This window comes from Mustelus asterias, unplaced genomic scaffold (genome assembly GCF_964213995.1).
Source record: "Mustelus asterias unplaced genomic scaffold, sMusAst1.hap1.1 HAP1_SCAFFOLD_3552, whole genome shotgun sequence".
In the NCBI taxonomy this organism is placed as follows: domain Eukaryota; kingdom Metazoa; phylum Chordata; class Chondrichthyes; order Carcharhiniformes; family Triakidae; genus Mustelus; species Mustelus asterias.
In genome coordinates this window covers 2,738-21,806 of record NW_027593497.1, presented here as the reverse complement: position 1 = coordinate 21,806, position 19,069 = coordinate 2,738, and the positions used below count along the sequence as shown (strand labels likewise).

Below are 19,069 nucleotides of genomic sequence, written 5' to 3'. Positions count from 1 at the left end.
ACGCAGAGAGAGAGACAGGGAGAGAGAGAGGGGGGAACGCAGAGAGAGAGAGACAGGGAGAGAGAGGGGGGAACGCAGAGAGAGGGGAACGCAGAGAGAGAGACAGGGAGAAAGAGGGGGGAACGCAGAGAGGGAGAGAGAGAGGGGGGAATGCAGAGAGACAGGGAGAGAGAGAGGGGGGAACGCAGAGAGAGAGACAGGGAGAGAGAGAGAGGGGGGACGCAGAGAGAGAGACAGAGAGAGAGAGAGAGGGGGGAACGCAGAGAGAGAGACAGGGAGAGAGAGAGGGGGGAACGCAGAGAGAGAGACAGGGAGAGAGAGAGAGGGGGGAACGCAGGGAGAGAGACAGGGAGAGAGAGAGGGGGGAACGCAGGGAGAGAGACAGGGAGAGAGAGAGGGGGGAACGCAGAGAGAGAGACAGGGAGAGAGAGAGGGGGGATACAAAGAGAGAAAGAAAGGGGGGGGAGAGAGGGAGGAACGCAGAGAGACAGGGAGAGAGGGACAGAGTGAGGGAGAGAGAGAGACAGAGAGAGAAAGGAGACGGGGGGGGGAGAGAGACGGGAGACGGGGGGAGAGAGATAGAGAGAGAGGGGAGACGGGGGGAGAGAGAGGGAGGGGGCGGAAAGAGAGACAAAGAGGGGGACAGAGAGAGAGAGGGAGAGAGGGAAGACGGACGGATCATGAGCAAAAGGGAGTAAGGAAGGCAGAGAAGGGAAAGACAGCGGGGGAGGGGGGGGGAGAGAGAGAGAAAAGGGTAGGGGAGGGAGGGAGAAAGAGAGGGAGAGAGGCGGACGTAGGCAGAGAGAGGAGCGAGAGGGGGTACGGGGGAGTGAGTGGGTACGGAGGGAGAGAGGGGACTGAAGGCAGAAGGGGAGAGAGAGGGGTACAGAGATGGAGCGGGGACTGAGAGGGGGTACAGAGGTGGAGGGGAGAGTTAGGGGAGAGTTAGGGGGGCGAGAGAGGGGGTACAGAGATGGAGCAGGGACAGAGAGGGGGTACAGAGGTGGAGGGGAGAGTTAGGGGGGCGAGAGAGGGGGTACAGAGATGGAGCAGGGACTGAGAGGGGGTACAGAGGTAGAGGGGAGAGTTAGGGGGGCGAGAGAGGGGGTACAGAGATGGAGCAGGGACTGAGAGGGGTTCAGAGGTGGAGGGGAGAGTTAGGGGGGAGTGAGAGGGGGTACAGAAACGGAGCAGGGACAGAGAGGGGTTCAGAGGTCGAGGGGAGAGTTAGGGGGGAGTGAGAGGGGGTACAGAGACGGAGCGGGGACTGAGAGGGGTACAGAGGTGGAGGGGAGAGTTAGGGGGGAGTGAGAGGGGGTACAGAGACGGAGCGGGGACTGAGAGGGGTACAGAGGTGGAGGGGAGAGTTAGGGGCGACTGAGAGGGGTCCAGAGGTGGAGGGGAGAGTTAGGGGGGCGAGAGAGGGGGTACAGAGAGGGAGCGGGAACTGAGAGGGATTCAGAGGTGGAGGGGAGAGTTAGGGGAGCGAGAGAGGGGGTACAGAGATGGAGCAGGGACAGAGAGGGGGTACAGAGATGGAGGGGAGAGTTAGGGGAGAGCGAGAGGGGGTACAGAGACGGAGCAGGGACAGAGAGGGGGTACAGAGATGGAGGGGAGAGTTAGGGGAGAGCGAGAGGGGGTACAGAGATGGAGCAGGGACAGAGAGGGGGTACAGAGACGGAGCGGGGACAGAGAGGGGGTACAGAGGTGAAGGGGAGAGTTAGGGGAGAGTTGGGGGGAGTGAGAGGGGGTACAGAGATGGAGCAGGGACAGAGAGGGGGTACAGAGACGGAGCGGGGACAGAGAGGGGGTACAGAGGTGGAGTGGGGACTGAGAGTGGGTCCAGAGAGGGAGCGGGGACAGAGAGGGGGTACAGAGATGGAGCAGGGACAGAGAGGGGGTACAGAGACGGAGCGGGGACAGAGAGGGGGTACAGAGGTGAAGGGGAGAGTTAGGGGAGAGTTGGGGGGAGTGAGAGGGGGTACAGAGATGGAGCAGGGACAGAGAGGGGGTACAGAGACGGAGCGGGGACAGAGAGGGGGTACAGAGGTGGAGTGGGGACTGAGAGGGGGTACAGAGAGGGAGCGGGGACAGAGAGGGGGTACAGAGATGGAGCAGGGACAGAGAGGGGGTACAGAGGTGGAGTGGGGACTGAGAGGGGGTACAGAGAGGGAGCGGGGACAGAGAGGGGGTACAGAGATGGAGGGGAGAGTTAGGGGAGAGCGAGAGGGGGTACAGAGATGGAGCAGGGACAGAGAGGGGGTACAGAGACGGAGCGGGGACAGAGAGGGGGTACAGAGAGGGAGCAGGGACAGAGAGGGGGTACAGAGACGGAGCGGGGACAGAGAGGGGGTACAGAGAGGGAGCAGGGACAGAGAGGGGGTACAGAGGTGGAGCGGGGACAGAGAGGGGGTACAGAGATGGAGCGGGGACAGAGAGGGGGTACAGAGATGGAGCAGGGACAGAGAGGGGGTACAGAGACGGAGCGGGGACAGAGAGGGGGTACAGAGATGGAGCGGGGACAGAGAGGGGGTACAGAGACGGAGCGGGGACAGAGAGGGGGTACAGAGACGGAGCGGGGACAGAGAGGGGGTACAGAAGTGAAGGGGAGAGTTGGGGTGGGGTACGGAAGCGGGGAGGGGGAGGGGGTACAGAGACGGAGCGGGGACAGAGAGGGGGTACAGAGAGGGAGGGGAGAGTTAGGGTGGGGTACGGAAGCGGGGAGGGGGAGGGGGTACAGAGACGGAGCGGGGACAGAGAGGGGGTACAGAGAGGGAGCAGGGACAGAGAGGGGGTACAGAGAGGGAGCGGGGACAGAGAGGGGGTACAGAGAGGGAGCGGGGACAGAGAGGGGGTACAGAGACGGAGTGGGGACTGAGAGGGGGTACAGAGAGGGAGCAGGGACAGAGAGGGGGTACAGAGAGGGAGCGGGGACAGAGAGGGGGTACAGAGAGGGAGCAGGGACAGAGAGGGAGCAGGGACTGAGAGGGGGTACAGAGAGGGAGCGGGGACAGAGAGGGGGTACAGAGAGGGAGCGGGGACAGAGAGGGGGTACAGAGAGGGAGCAGGGACAGAGAGGGGGTACAGAGAGGGAGCGGGGACTGAGAGGGGGTACAGAGAGGGAGCGGGGACTGAGAGGGGGTACAGAGAGGGAGCGGGGACTGAGAGGGGGTACAGAGAGGGAGCAGGGACTGAGAGGGGGTACAGAGAGGGAGCGGGGACAGAGAGGGGGTACAGAGAGGGAGCGGGGACTGAGAGGGGGTACAGAGAGGGAGCGGGGACTGAGAGGGGGTACAGAGAGGGAGCGGGGACTGAGAGGGGGTACAGAGAGGGAGCGGGGACTGAGAGGGGGTACAGAGATGGAGGGGAGAGTTGGGGTGGGGTACGGAAGCGGGGAGGGGGAGGGGGGGAATGTGCGATGGGCTCCTGGAACGGTTCACTCGCTCTCGGCATCATCGCTGATCAGTCCCTTGAGGTTGGACCAGGCGGTCAGCTTCTTGGGAAGCTCCTCCTCCGAGTCAGAGCCCAGGGTCCGCTTGTAACTGCTTCTCGGTGCAGGTTCCATGTCCCAGGCCGATCCCCTGTGACGGCGAGGGCGGCCTGAGAAACAGCAGCTCAGTTAGTGAATGCACCGGGAACGCTGGCCTGTCCCACAGCTAAAACCGGGGCCAGGGGTAGGTTACAGCCCACAGGCTGGGTGCACAACCCCGCGACTCCCCAACTGTCTGTAACACACGGGCCCGACTGTCCCACACACACACACCCGACTGTCCCACACACTCACACCCGACTGTCCCACACACACACACCCGACTGTCCCACACACACTCACCCGACTGTCCCACACACACACACCCGACTGTCCCACACACACACACCCGACTGTCCCACACACACACACCCGACTGTCCCACACACACACGCACCCGACTGTCCCACACACACACACCCGACTGTCCCACACACACACACCCGACTGTCCCACACACACACACCCGACTGTCCCACACACACACACACCCGACTGTCCCACACACACACACACCCGACTGTCCCACACACTCACACCCGACTGTCCCACACACTCACACCCGACTGTCCCACACACACACGCACCCGACTGTCCCACACACACACACCCGACTGTCCCACACACACACACACCCGACTGTCCCACACACTCACACCCGACTGTCCCACACACTCACACCCGACTGTCCCACACACACACACCCGACTGTCCCACACACACTCACCCGACTGTCCCACACACACACACCCGACTGTCCCACACACACACACCCGACTGTCCCACACACCCGACTGTCCCACACACCCGACTGTCCCACACACACACACACCCGACTGTCCCACACACACACACCCGACTGTCCCACACACACGCACCCGACTGTCCCACACACTCGCACCCGACTGTCCCACACACACACACACCCGACTGTCCCACACACACACACCCGACTGTCCCACACACACACACCCGACTGTCCCACACACACACACCCGACTGTCCCACACACTCACACCCGACTGTCCCACACACTCACACCCGACTGTCCCACACACTCACACCCGACTGTCCCACACACACACACCCGACTGTCCCACACACACTCACCCGACTGTCCCACACACACACACCCGACTGTCCCACACACACACACCCGACTGTCCCACACACCCGACTGTCCCACACACCCGACTGTCCCACACACACACACACCCGACTGTCCCACACACACACACCCGACTGTCCCACACACACACACCCGACTGTCCCACACACACCCGACTGTCCCACACACACACACCCGACTGTCCCACACACACACGCACCCGACTGTCCCACACACTCACACCCGACTGTCCCACACACACGCACCCGACTGTCCCACACACACGCACCCGACTGTCCCACACACACGCACCCGACTGTCCCACACACACGCACCCGACTGTCCCACACACACGCACCCGACTGTCCCACACACACGCACCCGACTGTCCCACACACACGCACCCGACTGTCCCACACACACCCGACTGTCCCACACACACGCACACCCGACTGTCCCACACGCACCCGACTGTCCCACACACACGCACACCCGACTGTCCCACACACACACACCCGACTGTCCCACACACACACACCCGACTGTCCCACACACACTCACCCGACTGTCCCACACACACACACCCGACTGTCCCACACACACACACCCGACTGTCCCACACACACCCGACTGTCCCACACACACGCACCCGACTGTCCCACACACACCCGACTGTCCCACACACACCCGACTGTCCCACACACACACACCCGACTGTCCCACACACACACACACCCGACTGTCCCACACACACTCACCCGACTGTCCCACACACACGCACCCGACTGTCCCACACACACGCACCCGACTGTCCCACACACACGCACACCCGACTGTCCCACACACACGCACACCCGACTGTCCCACACGCACCCGACTGTCCCACACACACACACACCCGACTGTCCCACACACACACACACCCGACTGTCCCACACACACACACACCCGACTGTCCCACACACACACACCCGACTGTCCCACACACACACACCCGACTGTCCCACACACACACACCCGACTGTCCCACACACACACACCCGACTGTCCCACACACACACACCCGACTGTCCCACACACACCCGACTGTCCCACACACACGCACCCGACTGTCCCACACACACGCACCCGACTGTCCCACACACACGCACCCGACTGTCCCACACACACGCACCCGACTGTCCCACACACACCCGACTGTCCCACACACACGCACCCGACTGTCCCACACACATGCACCCGACTGTCCCACACACACCCGACTGTCCCACACACACCCGACTGTCCCACACACACCCGACTGTCCCACACACACGCACCCGACTGTCCCACACACACGCACCCGACTGTCCCACACACACGCACCCGACTGTCCCACACACACCCGACTGTCCCACACACACGCACCCGACTGTCCCACACACACGCACCCGACTGTCCCACACACACGCGACTGTCCCACACACACGCACCCGACTGTCCCACACACACACCCGACTGTCCCACACACACCCGACTCTCCCACACACACACACACCCGACTGTCCCACACACACACACCCCCCAACACACACACACCCGACTGTTCCACACACACACACCCCCCAACACACACACACCCCCCAACACACACACACCCCCCAACACACACACACCCGACTGTCCCACACACACACACCCCCCGACACACACACCCGACTGTCCCACACACACGCACCCGACTGTCCCACACACACACACCCGACTGTCCCACACACACACACCCGACTGTCCCACACACACACACCCGACTGTCCCACACACACACACCCGACTGTCCCACACACACACACACCCGACTGTCCCACACACACACACCCGACTGTCCCACACACACGCACCCGACTGTCCCACACACACGCACCCGACTGTCCCACACACACGCACCCGACTGTCCCACACACACACACCCGACTGTCCCACACACACACACACCCGACTGTCCCACACACACACCCGACTGTCCCACACACACACACCCGACTGTCCCACACACACACCCGACTGTCCCACACACACACACACCCGACTGTCCCACACACACACACACACACACACCCGACTGTCCCACACACACACACACCCGACTGTCCCACACACACACACCCGACTGTCCCACACACACCCGACTGTCCCACACACACACGCACCCGACTGTCCCACACACACCCGACTGTCCCACACACACCCGACTGTCCCACACACACACACCCGACTGTCCCACACACACACACCCGACTGTCCCACACACACACACCCGACTGTCCCACACACACACACCCGACTGTCACACACACACACCCGACTGTCCCACACACACACACCCGACTGTCCCACACACACACACCCGACTGTCACACACACACACCCGACTGTCCCACACACACCCGACTGTCCCACACACAGCCGACTGTCCCACACACTCACACCCGACTGTCCCACACACACACACCCGACTGTCCCTCTCACACACACACCCGACTGTCCCTCTCACACACACACCCGACTGTCCCACACACACACACACCCGACTGTCCCTCTCACACACACACCCGACTGTCCCTCTCACACACACACCCGACTGTCCCTCTCACACACACACCCGACTGTCCCACACACACCCGACTCTCCCACACACACACCCGACTGTCCCACACACACACACCCGACTGTCCCACACACACCCGACTGTCCCACACACGCACACCCGACTGTCCCACACACACCCGACTGTCCCACACACACACACCCGACTGTCCCACACACACACCCGACTGTCCCACACGCACCCGACTGTCCCACACACACCCGACTGTCCCACACACACGCACCCGACTGTCCCACACATACACACCCGACTGTCCCACACACACACCCGACTGTCCCACACACACCCGACTGTCCCACACACACCCGACTGTCCCACACACACCCGACTCTCCCACACACACCAGACTGTCCCACACACGCACCCGACTGTCCCACACACACGCACCCGACTGTCCCACACACGCACCCGACTGTCCCACACACGCACCCGACTGTCCCACACACGCACACCCGACTGTCCCACACACACTCACACCCGACTGTCCCACACACGCACCCGACTGTCCCACACACACCCGACTGTCCCACACACACACACACCCGACTGTCCCACACACACACACACCCGACTGTCCCACACACACACCCGACTGTCCCACACACACACCCGACTGTCCCACACACACACACACACACACACCCGACTGTCCCACACACACACACACACACACACCCGACTGTCCCACACACACACACCCGACTGTCCCACACACACACACCCGACTGTCCCACACACACACACCCGACTGTCCCACACACACACACCCGACTGTCCCACACACACCCGACTGTCCCACACACACACACCCGACTGTCCCACACACTCACACCCGACTGTCCCACACACACACACCCGACTGTCCCACACACACGCACCCGACTGTCCCACACACACACACCCGACTGTCCCACACACACACACCCGACTGTCCCACACACACCCGACTGTCCCACACACACCCGACTGTCCCACACACACACACCCGACTGTCCCACACACACACACACCCGACTGTCCCACACACACACACCCGACTGTCCCACACACACACACCCGACTGTCCCACACACACCCGACTGTCCCACACACACCCGACTGTCCCACACACACACACCCGACTGTCCCACACACACACACCCGACTGTCCCACACACACACACCCGACTGTCCCACACACACACACCCGACTGTCCCACACACACACACCCGACTGTCCCACACACACACACCCGACTGTCACACACACACCCGACTGTCCCACACACACACACACCCGACTGTCCCACACACACCCGACTGTCCCACACACAGCCGACTGTCCCACACACTCACACCCGACTGTCCCACACACACACACCCGACTGTCCCTCTCACACACACACCCGACTGTCCCTCTCACACACACACCCGACTGTCCCTCTCACACACACACCCGACTGTCCCACACACACACACCCGACTGTCCCACACACACACACCCGACTGTCCCACACACACACACCCGACTGTCACACACACACCCGACTGTCCCACACACACACACACCCGACTGTCCCACACACACCCGACTGTCCCACACACAGCCGACTGTCCCACACACACACACCCGACTGTCCCTCTCACACACACACCCGACTGTCCCTCTCACACACACACCCGACTGTCCCTCTCACACACACACCCGACTGTCCCTCTCACACACACACCCGACTGTCCCACACACACACACACACCCGACTGTCCCACACACACACACCCGACTGTCCCACACACTCACACCCGACTGTCCCACACACACACACCCGACTGTCCCACACACACGCACCCGACTGTCCCACACACACACACCCGACTGTCCCACACACACACACCCGACTGTCCCACACACACCCGACTGTCCCACACACACCCGACTGTCCCACACACACACACCCGACTGTCCCACACACACACACCCGACTGTCCCACACACACACACCCGACTGTCCCACACACACACACCCGACTGTCCCACACACACCCGACTGTCCCACACACACCCGACTGTCCCACACACACACACCCGACTGTCCCACACACACACACCCGACTGTCCCACACACACACACCCGACTGTCCCACACACACACACCCGACTGTCCCACACACACACACCCGACTGTCACACACACACACCCGACTGTCCCACACACACCCGACTGTCCCACACACAGCCGACTGTCCCACACACTCACACCCGACTGTCCCACACACACACACCCGACTGTCCCTCTCACACACACACCCGACTGTCCCTCTCACACACACACCCGACTGTCCCTCTCACACACACACCCGACTGTCCCTCTCACACACACACCCGACTGTCCCTCTCACACACACACCCGACTGTCCCACACACACACACACACCCGACTGTCCCACACACACACACCCGACTGTCCCTCTCACACACACACCCGACTGTCCCTCTCACACACACACCCGACTGTCCCTCTCACACACACACCCGACTGTCCCTCTCACACACACACCCGACTGTCCCACACACACACACCCGACTGTCCCACACACACACACCCGACTGTCCCACACACACTCACCCGACTGTCCCACACACACCCGACTCTCCCACACACACACCCGACTGTCCCACACACACACACCCGACTGTCCCACACACACCCGACTGTCCCACACACACACACCCGACTGTCCCACACACACCCGACTGTCCCACACACACACACCCGACTGTCCCACACACACACACCCGACTGTCCCACACACACACACCCGACTGTCCCACACACACACACACCCGACTGTCCCACACACGCACACCCGACTGTCCCACACACACCCGACTGTCCCACACACACACACCCGACTGTCCCACACACACACACCCGACTGTCCCACACACACACACCCGACTGTCCCACACACACACACCCGACTGTCCCACACACACACACCCGACTGTCCCACACGCACCCGACTGTCCCACACACACCCGACTGTCCCACACACACACACACCCGACTGTCCCACACACACCCGACTGTCCCACACACACCCGACTGTCCCACACACACACACACCCGACTGTCCCACACACGCACCCGACTGTCCCACACATACACACCCGACTGTCCCACACACACACCCGACTGTCCCACACACACACACACCCGACTGTCCCACACACACCCGACTGTCCCACACACACACACACCCGACTGTCCCACACACACCAGACTGTCCCACACACGCACCCGACTGTCCCACACACACGCACCCGACTGTCCCACACACGCACCCGACTGTCCCACACACGCACCCGACTGTCCCACACACGCACACCCGACTGTCCCACACACACTCACACCCGACTGTCCCACACACACACCCGACTGTCCCACACACACACACACCCGACTGTCCCACACACACCCGACTGTCCCACACACACACCCGACTGTCCCACACACACACACACCCGACTGTCCCACACACACCCGACTGTCCCACACACACACACCCGACTGTCCCACACACACCCGACTGTCCCACACACACACACACACCCGACTGTCCCACACACACCCGACTGTCCCACACACACACACACCCGACCGTCCCACACACACCCGACTGTCCCACACGCACCCGACTGTCCCACACACACACACCCGACTGTCCCACACACACACACACCCGACTGTCCCACACACACACACACCCGACTGTCCCACACACACACACACCCGACTGTCCCACACACACACACCCGACTGTCCCACACACACACACCCGACTGTCCCACACACACACACCTGACTGTCCCACACACACACCCGACTGTCCCACACACACACACCCGACTGTCCCACACACACACACCCGACTGTCCCACACACACACACCTGACTGTCCCACACACACACCCGACTGTCCCACACACACACACACCCGACTGTCCCACACACACACACCCGACTGTCCCACACACACACACCCGACTGTCCCACACACACACACCCGACTGTCCCACACACACACACACCCGACTGTCCCACACACACACACACCCGACTGTCCCACACACACCCGACTGTCCCACACACACGCACCCGACTGTCCCACACACACGCACCCGACTGTCCCACACACACGCACCCGACTGTCCCACACACACGCACCCGACTGTCCCACACACACGCACCCGACTGTCCCACACACACGCACCCGACTGTCCCACACACACACACCCGACTGTCCCACACACACGCACCCGACTGTCCCACACACACGCACCCGACTGTCCCACACACACGCACCCGACTGTCCCACACACACGCACCCGACTGTCCCACACACACGCACCCGACTGTCCCACACACACGCACCCGACTGTCCCACACACACGCACCCGACTGTCCCACACACACGCACCCGACTGTCCCACACACACGCACCCGACTGTCCCACACACACCCGACTGTCCCACACACACGCACACCCGACTGTCCCACACGCACCCGACTGTCCCACACACACGCACACCCGACTGTCCCACACACACACACCCGACTGTCCCACACACACTCACCCGACTGTCCCACACACACACACCCGACTGTCCCACACACACACACCCGACTGTCCCACACACACACACACCCGACTGTCCCACACACACACACCCGACTGTCCCACACACACACTCACCCGACTGTCCCACACACACGCACCCGACTGTCCCACACACACGCACCCGACTGTCCCACACACACGCACACCCGACTGTCCCACACACACGCACACCCGACTGTCCCACACACACGCACACCCGACTGTCCCACACGCACCCGACTGTCCCACACACACACACACCCGACTGTCCCACACACACACACACCCGACTGTCCCACACACACACACACCCGACTGTCCCACACACACACACCCGACTGTCCCACACACACGCACCTGACTGTCCCACACACACGCACCCGACTGTCCCACACACACGCACCCGACTGTCCCACACACACCCGACTGTCCCACACACACGCACCCGACTGTCCCACACACATGCACCCGACTGTCCCACACACACCCGACTGTCCCACACACACCCGACTGTCCCACACACACCCGACTGTCCCACACACACGCACCCGACTGTCCCACACACACACACACACCCGACTGTCCCACACACACACACCCGACTGTCCCACACACACACACCCGACTGTCCCACACACACACACACCCGACTGTCCCACACACACTCACCCGACTGTCCCACACACACGCACCCGACTGTCCCACACACACGCACCCGACTGTCCCACACACACGCACACCCGACTGTCCCACACACACGCACACCCGACTGTCCCACACACACGCACACCCGACTGTCCCACACGCACCCGACTGTCCCACACACACACACACCCGACTGTCCCACACACACACACACCCGACTGTCCCACACACACACACACCCGACTGTCCCACACACACACACCCGACTGTCCCACACACACACACCCGACTGTCCCACACACACACACCCGACTGTCCCACACACACCCGACTGTCCCACACACACGCACCCGACTGTCCCACACACACGCACCTGACTGTCCCACACACACGCACCCGACTGTCCCACACACACGCACCCGACTGTCCCACACACACCCGACTGTCCCACACACACGCACCCGACTGTCCCACACACATGCACCCGACTGTCCCACACACACCCGACTGTCCCACACACCCGACTGTCCCACACACACCCGACTGTCCCACACACACGCACCCGACTGTCCCACACACACCCGACTGTCCCACACACACGCACCCGACTGTCCCACACACACGCACCCGACTGTCCCACACACACGCACCCGACTGTCCCACACACACGCACCCGACTGTCCCACACACACACACCCGACTGTCCCACACACACACACCCGACTGTCCCACACACACACACCCGACTGTCCCACACACGCACCCGACTGTCCCACACACACACCCGACTGTCCCACACACACCCGACTCTCCCACACACACACACACCCGACTGTCCCACACACACACACCCCCCAACACACACACACCCGACTGTTCCACACACACACACCCCCCAACACACACACACCCCCCAACACACACACACCCCCCAACACACACACACCCGACTGTCCCACACACACACACCCCCCGACACACACACCCGACTGTCCCACACACACGCACCCGACTGTCCCACACACACGCACCCGACTGTCCCACACACACGCACCCGACTGTCCCACACACACGCACCCGACTGTCCCACACACACGCACCCGACTGTCCCACACACACGCACCCGACTGTCCCACACACACGCACCCGACTGTCCCACACACGCACCCGACTGTCCCACACACGCACCCGACTGTCCCAGACACGCTCCCGACTGTCCCACACACGCACCCGACTGTCCCACACACGCACCCGACTGTCCCACACACGCACCCGACTGTCCCACACACACACACCCGACTGTCCCACACACACACGCACCCGACTGTCCCACACACACCCGACTGTCCCACACACACACCCGACTGTCCCACACACACACACCCGACTGTCCCACACACACACACCCGACTCTCCCACACACACACACCCGACTGTCCCACACACACACACCCGACTCTCCCACACACACACACCCGACTGTCCCTCTCACACACACACCCGACTGTCCCACACACACACACCCGACTGTCCCACACACACACACACACCCGACTGTCCCACACACACACACACCCGACTGTCCCACACACACACACCCGACTGTCCCACACACACACACACCCGACTGTCCCACACACACCCGACTGTCCCACACACACACACACCCGACTGTCCCACACACACACACCCGACTGTCCCACACACACACACACCCGACTGTCCCACACACACACACACCCGACTGTCCCACACACACACACACCCGACTGTCCCACACACACACCTGACTGTCCCACACACACACACCCGACTGTCCCACACACACACACACCCGACTGTCCCACACACACACACACCCGACTGTCCCACACACACACACACCCGACTGTCCCACACACACACACCCGACTGTCCCACACACACACACCCGACTGTCCCACACACACCCGACTGTCCCACACACACACACACCCGACTGTCCCACACACACACACACCCGACTGTCCCACACACACACACACCCGACTGTCCCACACACACACACACCCGACTGTCCCACACACACACCTGACTGTCCCACACACACACACCCGACTGTCCCACACACGCACACACACACACACCCGACTGTCCCACACACACACCCGACTGTCCCACACACACCCGACTGTCCCACACACACACCCGACTGTCCCACACACACCCGACTGTCCCACACACACCCGACTGTCCCACACACACCCGACTCTCCCACACACACCCGACTGTCCCACACACACCCGACTGTCCCACACACACACACCTGACTGTCCCACACACACACGCACCCGACTGTCCCACACACACACGCACCCGACTGTCCCACACACACACACCCGACTGTCCCACACACACACACCCGACTGTCCCACACACACACACCCGACTGTCCCACACACACACACCCGACTGTCCCACACACACACACACCCGACTGTCCCACACACACCCGACTGTCCCACACACACACACCCGACTGTCCCACACACACACTCCCGACTGTCCCACACACACACACCCGACTGTCCCACACACACACACCCGACTGTCCCACACACACACACCCGACTGTCCCACTCACACACACCCGACTGTCCCACACACACACACCCGACTGTCCCACACACACACACCCGACTGTCCCACACACACACACCCGACTGTCCCACACACACACACCCGACTGTCCCACACACACACACCCGACTGTCCCACACACACACGCACCCGACTGTCCCACACACACACACCCGACTGTCCCACACACACCCGACTCTCCCACACACACCCGACTCTCCCACACACCCGACTCTCCCACACACACCCGACTCTCCCACACACACCCGACTCTCCCACACACACCCGACTCTCCCACACACCCGACTCTCCCACACACACCCGACTCTCCCACACACACCCGACTCTCCCACACACACCCGACTCTCCCACACACACGCACCCGACTCTCCCACACACACACACCCGACTCTCCCACACACACACCCGACTCTCCCACACACACACCCGACTCTCCCACACACACCCGACTCTCCCACACACACCCGACTCTCCCACACACACCCGACTCTCCCACACACACCCGACTCTCCCACACACACGCACCCGACTCTCCCACACACACACACCCGACTCTCCCACACACACACCCGACTCTCCCACACACACACCCGACTCTCCCACACACACACCCGACTCTCCCACACACACACCCGACTCTCCCACACACACCCGACTCTCCCACACACACCCGACTCTCCCACACACACCCGACTCTCCCACACACACACCCGACTCTCCCACACACACCCGACTCTCCCACACACCCGACTCTCCCACACACACCCGACTCTCCCACACACACCCGACTCTCCCACACACACCCGACTCTCCCACACACACCCGACTCTCCCACACACACCCGACTCTCCCACACACACCCGACTCTCCCACACACACCCGACTCTCCCACACACACACACCCGACTCTCCCACACACACCCGACTCTCCCACACACACCCGACTCTCCCACACACACCCGACTCTCCCACACACACCCGACTCTCCCACACACACCCGACTCTCCCACACACACCCGACTCTCCCACACACACCCGACTCTCCCACACACACCCGACTCTCCCACACACACCCGACTCTCCCACACACACACCCGACTCTCCCACACACACCCGACTCTCCCACACACACCCGACTCTCCCACACACACACCCGACTCTCCCACACACACACCCGACTCTCCCACACACACACCCGACTCTCCCACACACACCCGACTCTCCCACACACACCCGACTCTCCCACACACACCCGACTCTCCCACACACACCCGACTCTCCCACACACACCCGACTCTCCCACACACACCCGACTCTCCCACACACACACCCGACTCTCCCACACACACACCCGACTCTCCCACACACACACCCGACTCTCCCACACACACACCCGACTCTCCCACACACACACCCGACTCTCCCACACACACACCCGACTCTCCCACACACACACCCGACTCTCCCACACACACACCCGACTCTCCCACACACACACCCGACTCTCCCACACACACACGACCCCCCACACACACACCCGACTCTCCCACACACACACCCGACTCTCCCACACACACCCGACTCTCCCACACACACACCCGACTCTCCCACACACACACCCGACTCTCCCACACACACACCCGACTCTCCCACACACACACCCGACTCTCCCACACACACACCCGACTCTCCCACACACACCCGACTCTCCCACGCACACCCGACTCTCCCACGCACACCCGACTCTCCCACGCACACCCGACTCTCCCACGCACACCCGACTCTCCCACGCACACCCGACTCTCCCACGCACACCCGACTCTCCCACGCACACCCGACTCTCCCACGCACACCCGACTCTCCCACGCACACCCGACTCTCCCACGCACACCCGACTCTCCCACACACACCCGACTCTCCCACACACACCCGACTCTCCCACACACACCCGACTCTCCCACACACACCCGACTCTCCCACACACACCCGACTCTCCCACACACACCCGACTCTCCCACACACACCCGACTCTCCCACACACACCCGACTCTCCCACACACACCCGACTCTCCCACACACACCCGACTCTCCCACACACACCCGACTCTCCCACACACACCCGACTCTCCCACACACACACCCGACTCTCCCACACACACACCCGACTCTCCCACACACACACCCGACTCTCCCACACACACACCCGACTCTCCCACACACACACCCGACTCTCCCACACACACACCCGACTCTCCCACACACACCCGACTCTCCCACACACACCCGACTCTCCCACACACACACCCGACTCTCCCACACACACACCCGACTCTCCCACACACACCCGACTCTCCCACACACACACCCGACTCTCCCACACACACACACCCCCCACACACACCCGACTCTCCCACACACACACACCCCCCACACACACCCGACTCTCCCACACACACACACACCCCCCACACACACTGGGCAAGGGCAGACATACCTTCAGTGTGAATAATATTCGCAACATCTAATAATATTCGCAACATCTAATGATGCCAGTTCAGCTGCCTCCTCCCGTTTAATCCTCAACGCTTTACACTTCTCCAGAGACGGGTTCCCTAGAGTGGGGTCAGGAAGGTGAGGGAGACGAGGGGGGGGAAGGGAAGAAACACGGGAGAAATGGGCATGCAGGGTGAGAGCCACAGAAACAGAGGGAGAGAGGGGGGGCAGGGGGAAAGAGAGGGGGCAGAGGGAGAGAGGGGGGCAGGGGGGAGAGAGGGGGGCAGGGGGGAGACAGGGGGGCAGAGGGGGAAAGAGGGGGGCAGGGGGGGAGACAGGGGGGCAGAGGGGGAGAGAGGGGGGCAGCGGGGGAGAGAGGGGGGCAGAGGGAGGGAGAGAGAGGGGGGCAGAGGGAGGGAGAGAGAGGGGGCAGAGGGAGGGAGAGAGAGGGGGGCAGAGGGAGGGAGAGAGAGGGGGGCAGAGGGAGGGAGAGAGAGGGGGGCAGAGGGAGGGAGAGAGAGGGGGGCAGAGGGAGGGAGAGAGAGGGGGGCAGAGGGAGGGAGAGAGAGGGGGGCAGAGGGAGGGAGAGAGAGGGGGGCAGAGGGAGGGAGAGAGAGGGGGGCAGAGGGAGGGAGAGAGAGGGGGGCAGAGGGAGGGAGAGAGAGGGGGGCAGAGGGAGAGAGAGGGGGGCAGAGGGAGAGAGAGGGGGGCAGAGGGAGAGAGAGGGGGGCAGAGGGAGAGAGGGGGGCAGAGGGAGAGAGAGGGGGGCAGAGGGAGAGAGAGGGGGGCAGAGGGAGAGAGAGGGGGGCAGAGGGAGAGAGAGGGGGGCAGAGGGAGAGAGAGGGGGGCAGAGGGAGAGAGAGGGGGGCAGAGGGAGAGAGAGGGGGGCAGAGGGAGAGAGAGGGGGGCAGAGGGAGAGAGAGGGGGGCAGAGGGAGAGAGAGGGGGGCAGAGGGAGAGAGAGGGGGGCAGAGGGAGAGAGAGGGGGGCAGAGGGAGAGAGAGGGGGGCAGAGGGAGAGAGAGGGGGGCAGAGGGAGAGAGAGGGGGGCAGAGGGAGAGAGAGGGGGGCAGAGGGAGAGAGAGGGGGGCAGAGGGAGAGAGAGGGGGGGAGAGAGGGGGGCAGAGGGAGAGAGAGGGGGGCAGAGGGAGAGAGAGGGGGGCAGAGGGAGAGAGAGGGGGGCAGAGGGAGAGAGAGGGGGGCAGAGGGAGAGAGAGGGGGGCAGAGGGAGAGAGAGGGGGGCAGAGGGAGAGAGAGGGGGGCAGAGGGAGAGAGAGGGGGGCAGAGGGAGAGAGAGGGGGGCAGAGGGAGAGAGAGAGGGGACAGAAAGAGGAGGGAGAGAGAGAGGAGGGGGGCAGAGGGAGAGAG

The 19,069-nt window shown here is 62.8% G+C and overlaps 1 protein-coding gene across 1 annotated transcript; it reads right to left on the bottom strand.

Moving 5' to 3' along the window:
- Positions 1–869: 869 nt before the first annotated feature.
- LOC144490650 (uncharacterized) lies at positions 870–17,739 on the bottom strand. Its single transcript, XM_078208351.1, has 2 exons — positions 17,705–17,739; positions 870–3,600 (listed from the first exon to the last, which is right to left on the bottom strand). The coding sequence occupies exon 2, from the start codon at positions 3,454–3,456 to the stop codon at positions 1,549–1,551; it is 1,908 nt and encodes a 635-aa protein (XP_078064477.1). The 5' UTR covers positions 3,457–3,600; positions 17,705–17,739; the 3' UTR covers positions 870–1,548.
- Positions 17,740–19,069: the final 1,330 nt, after the last annotated feature.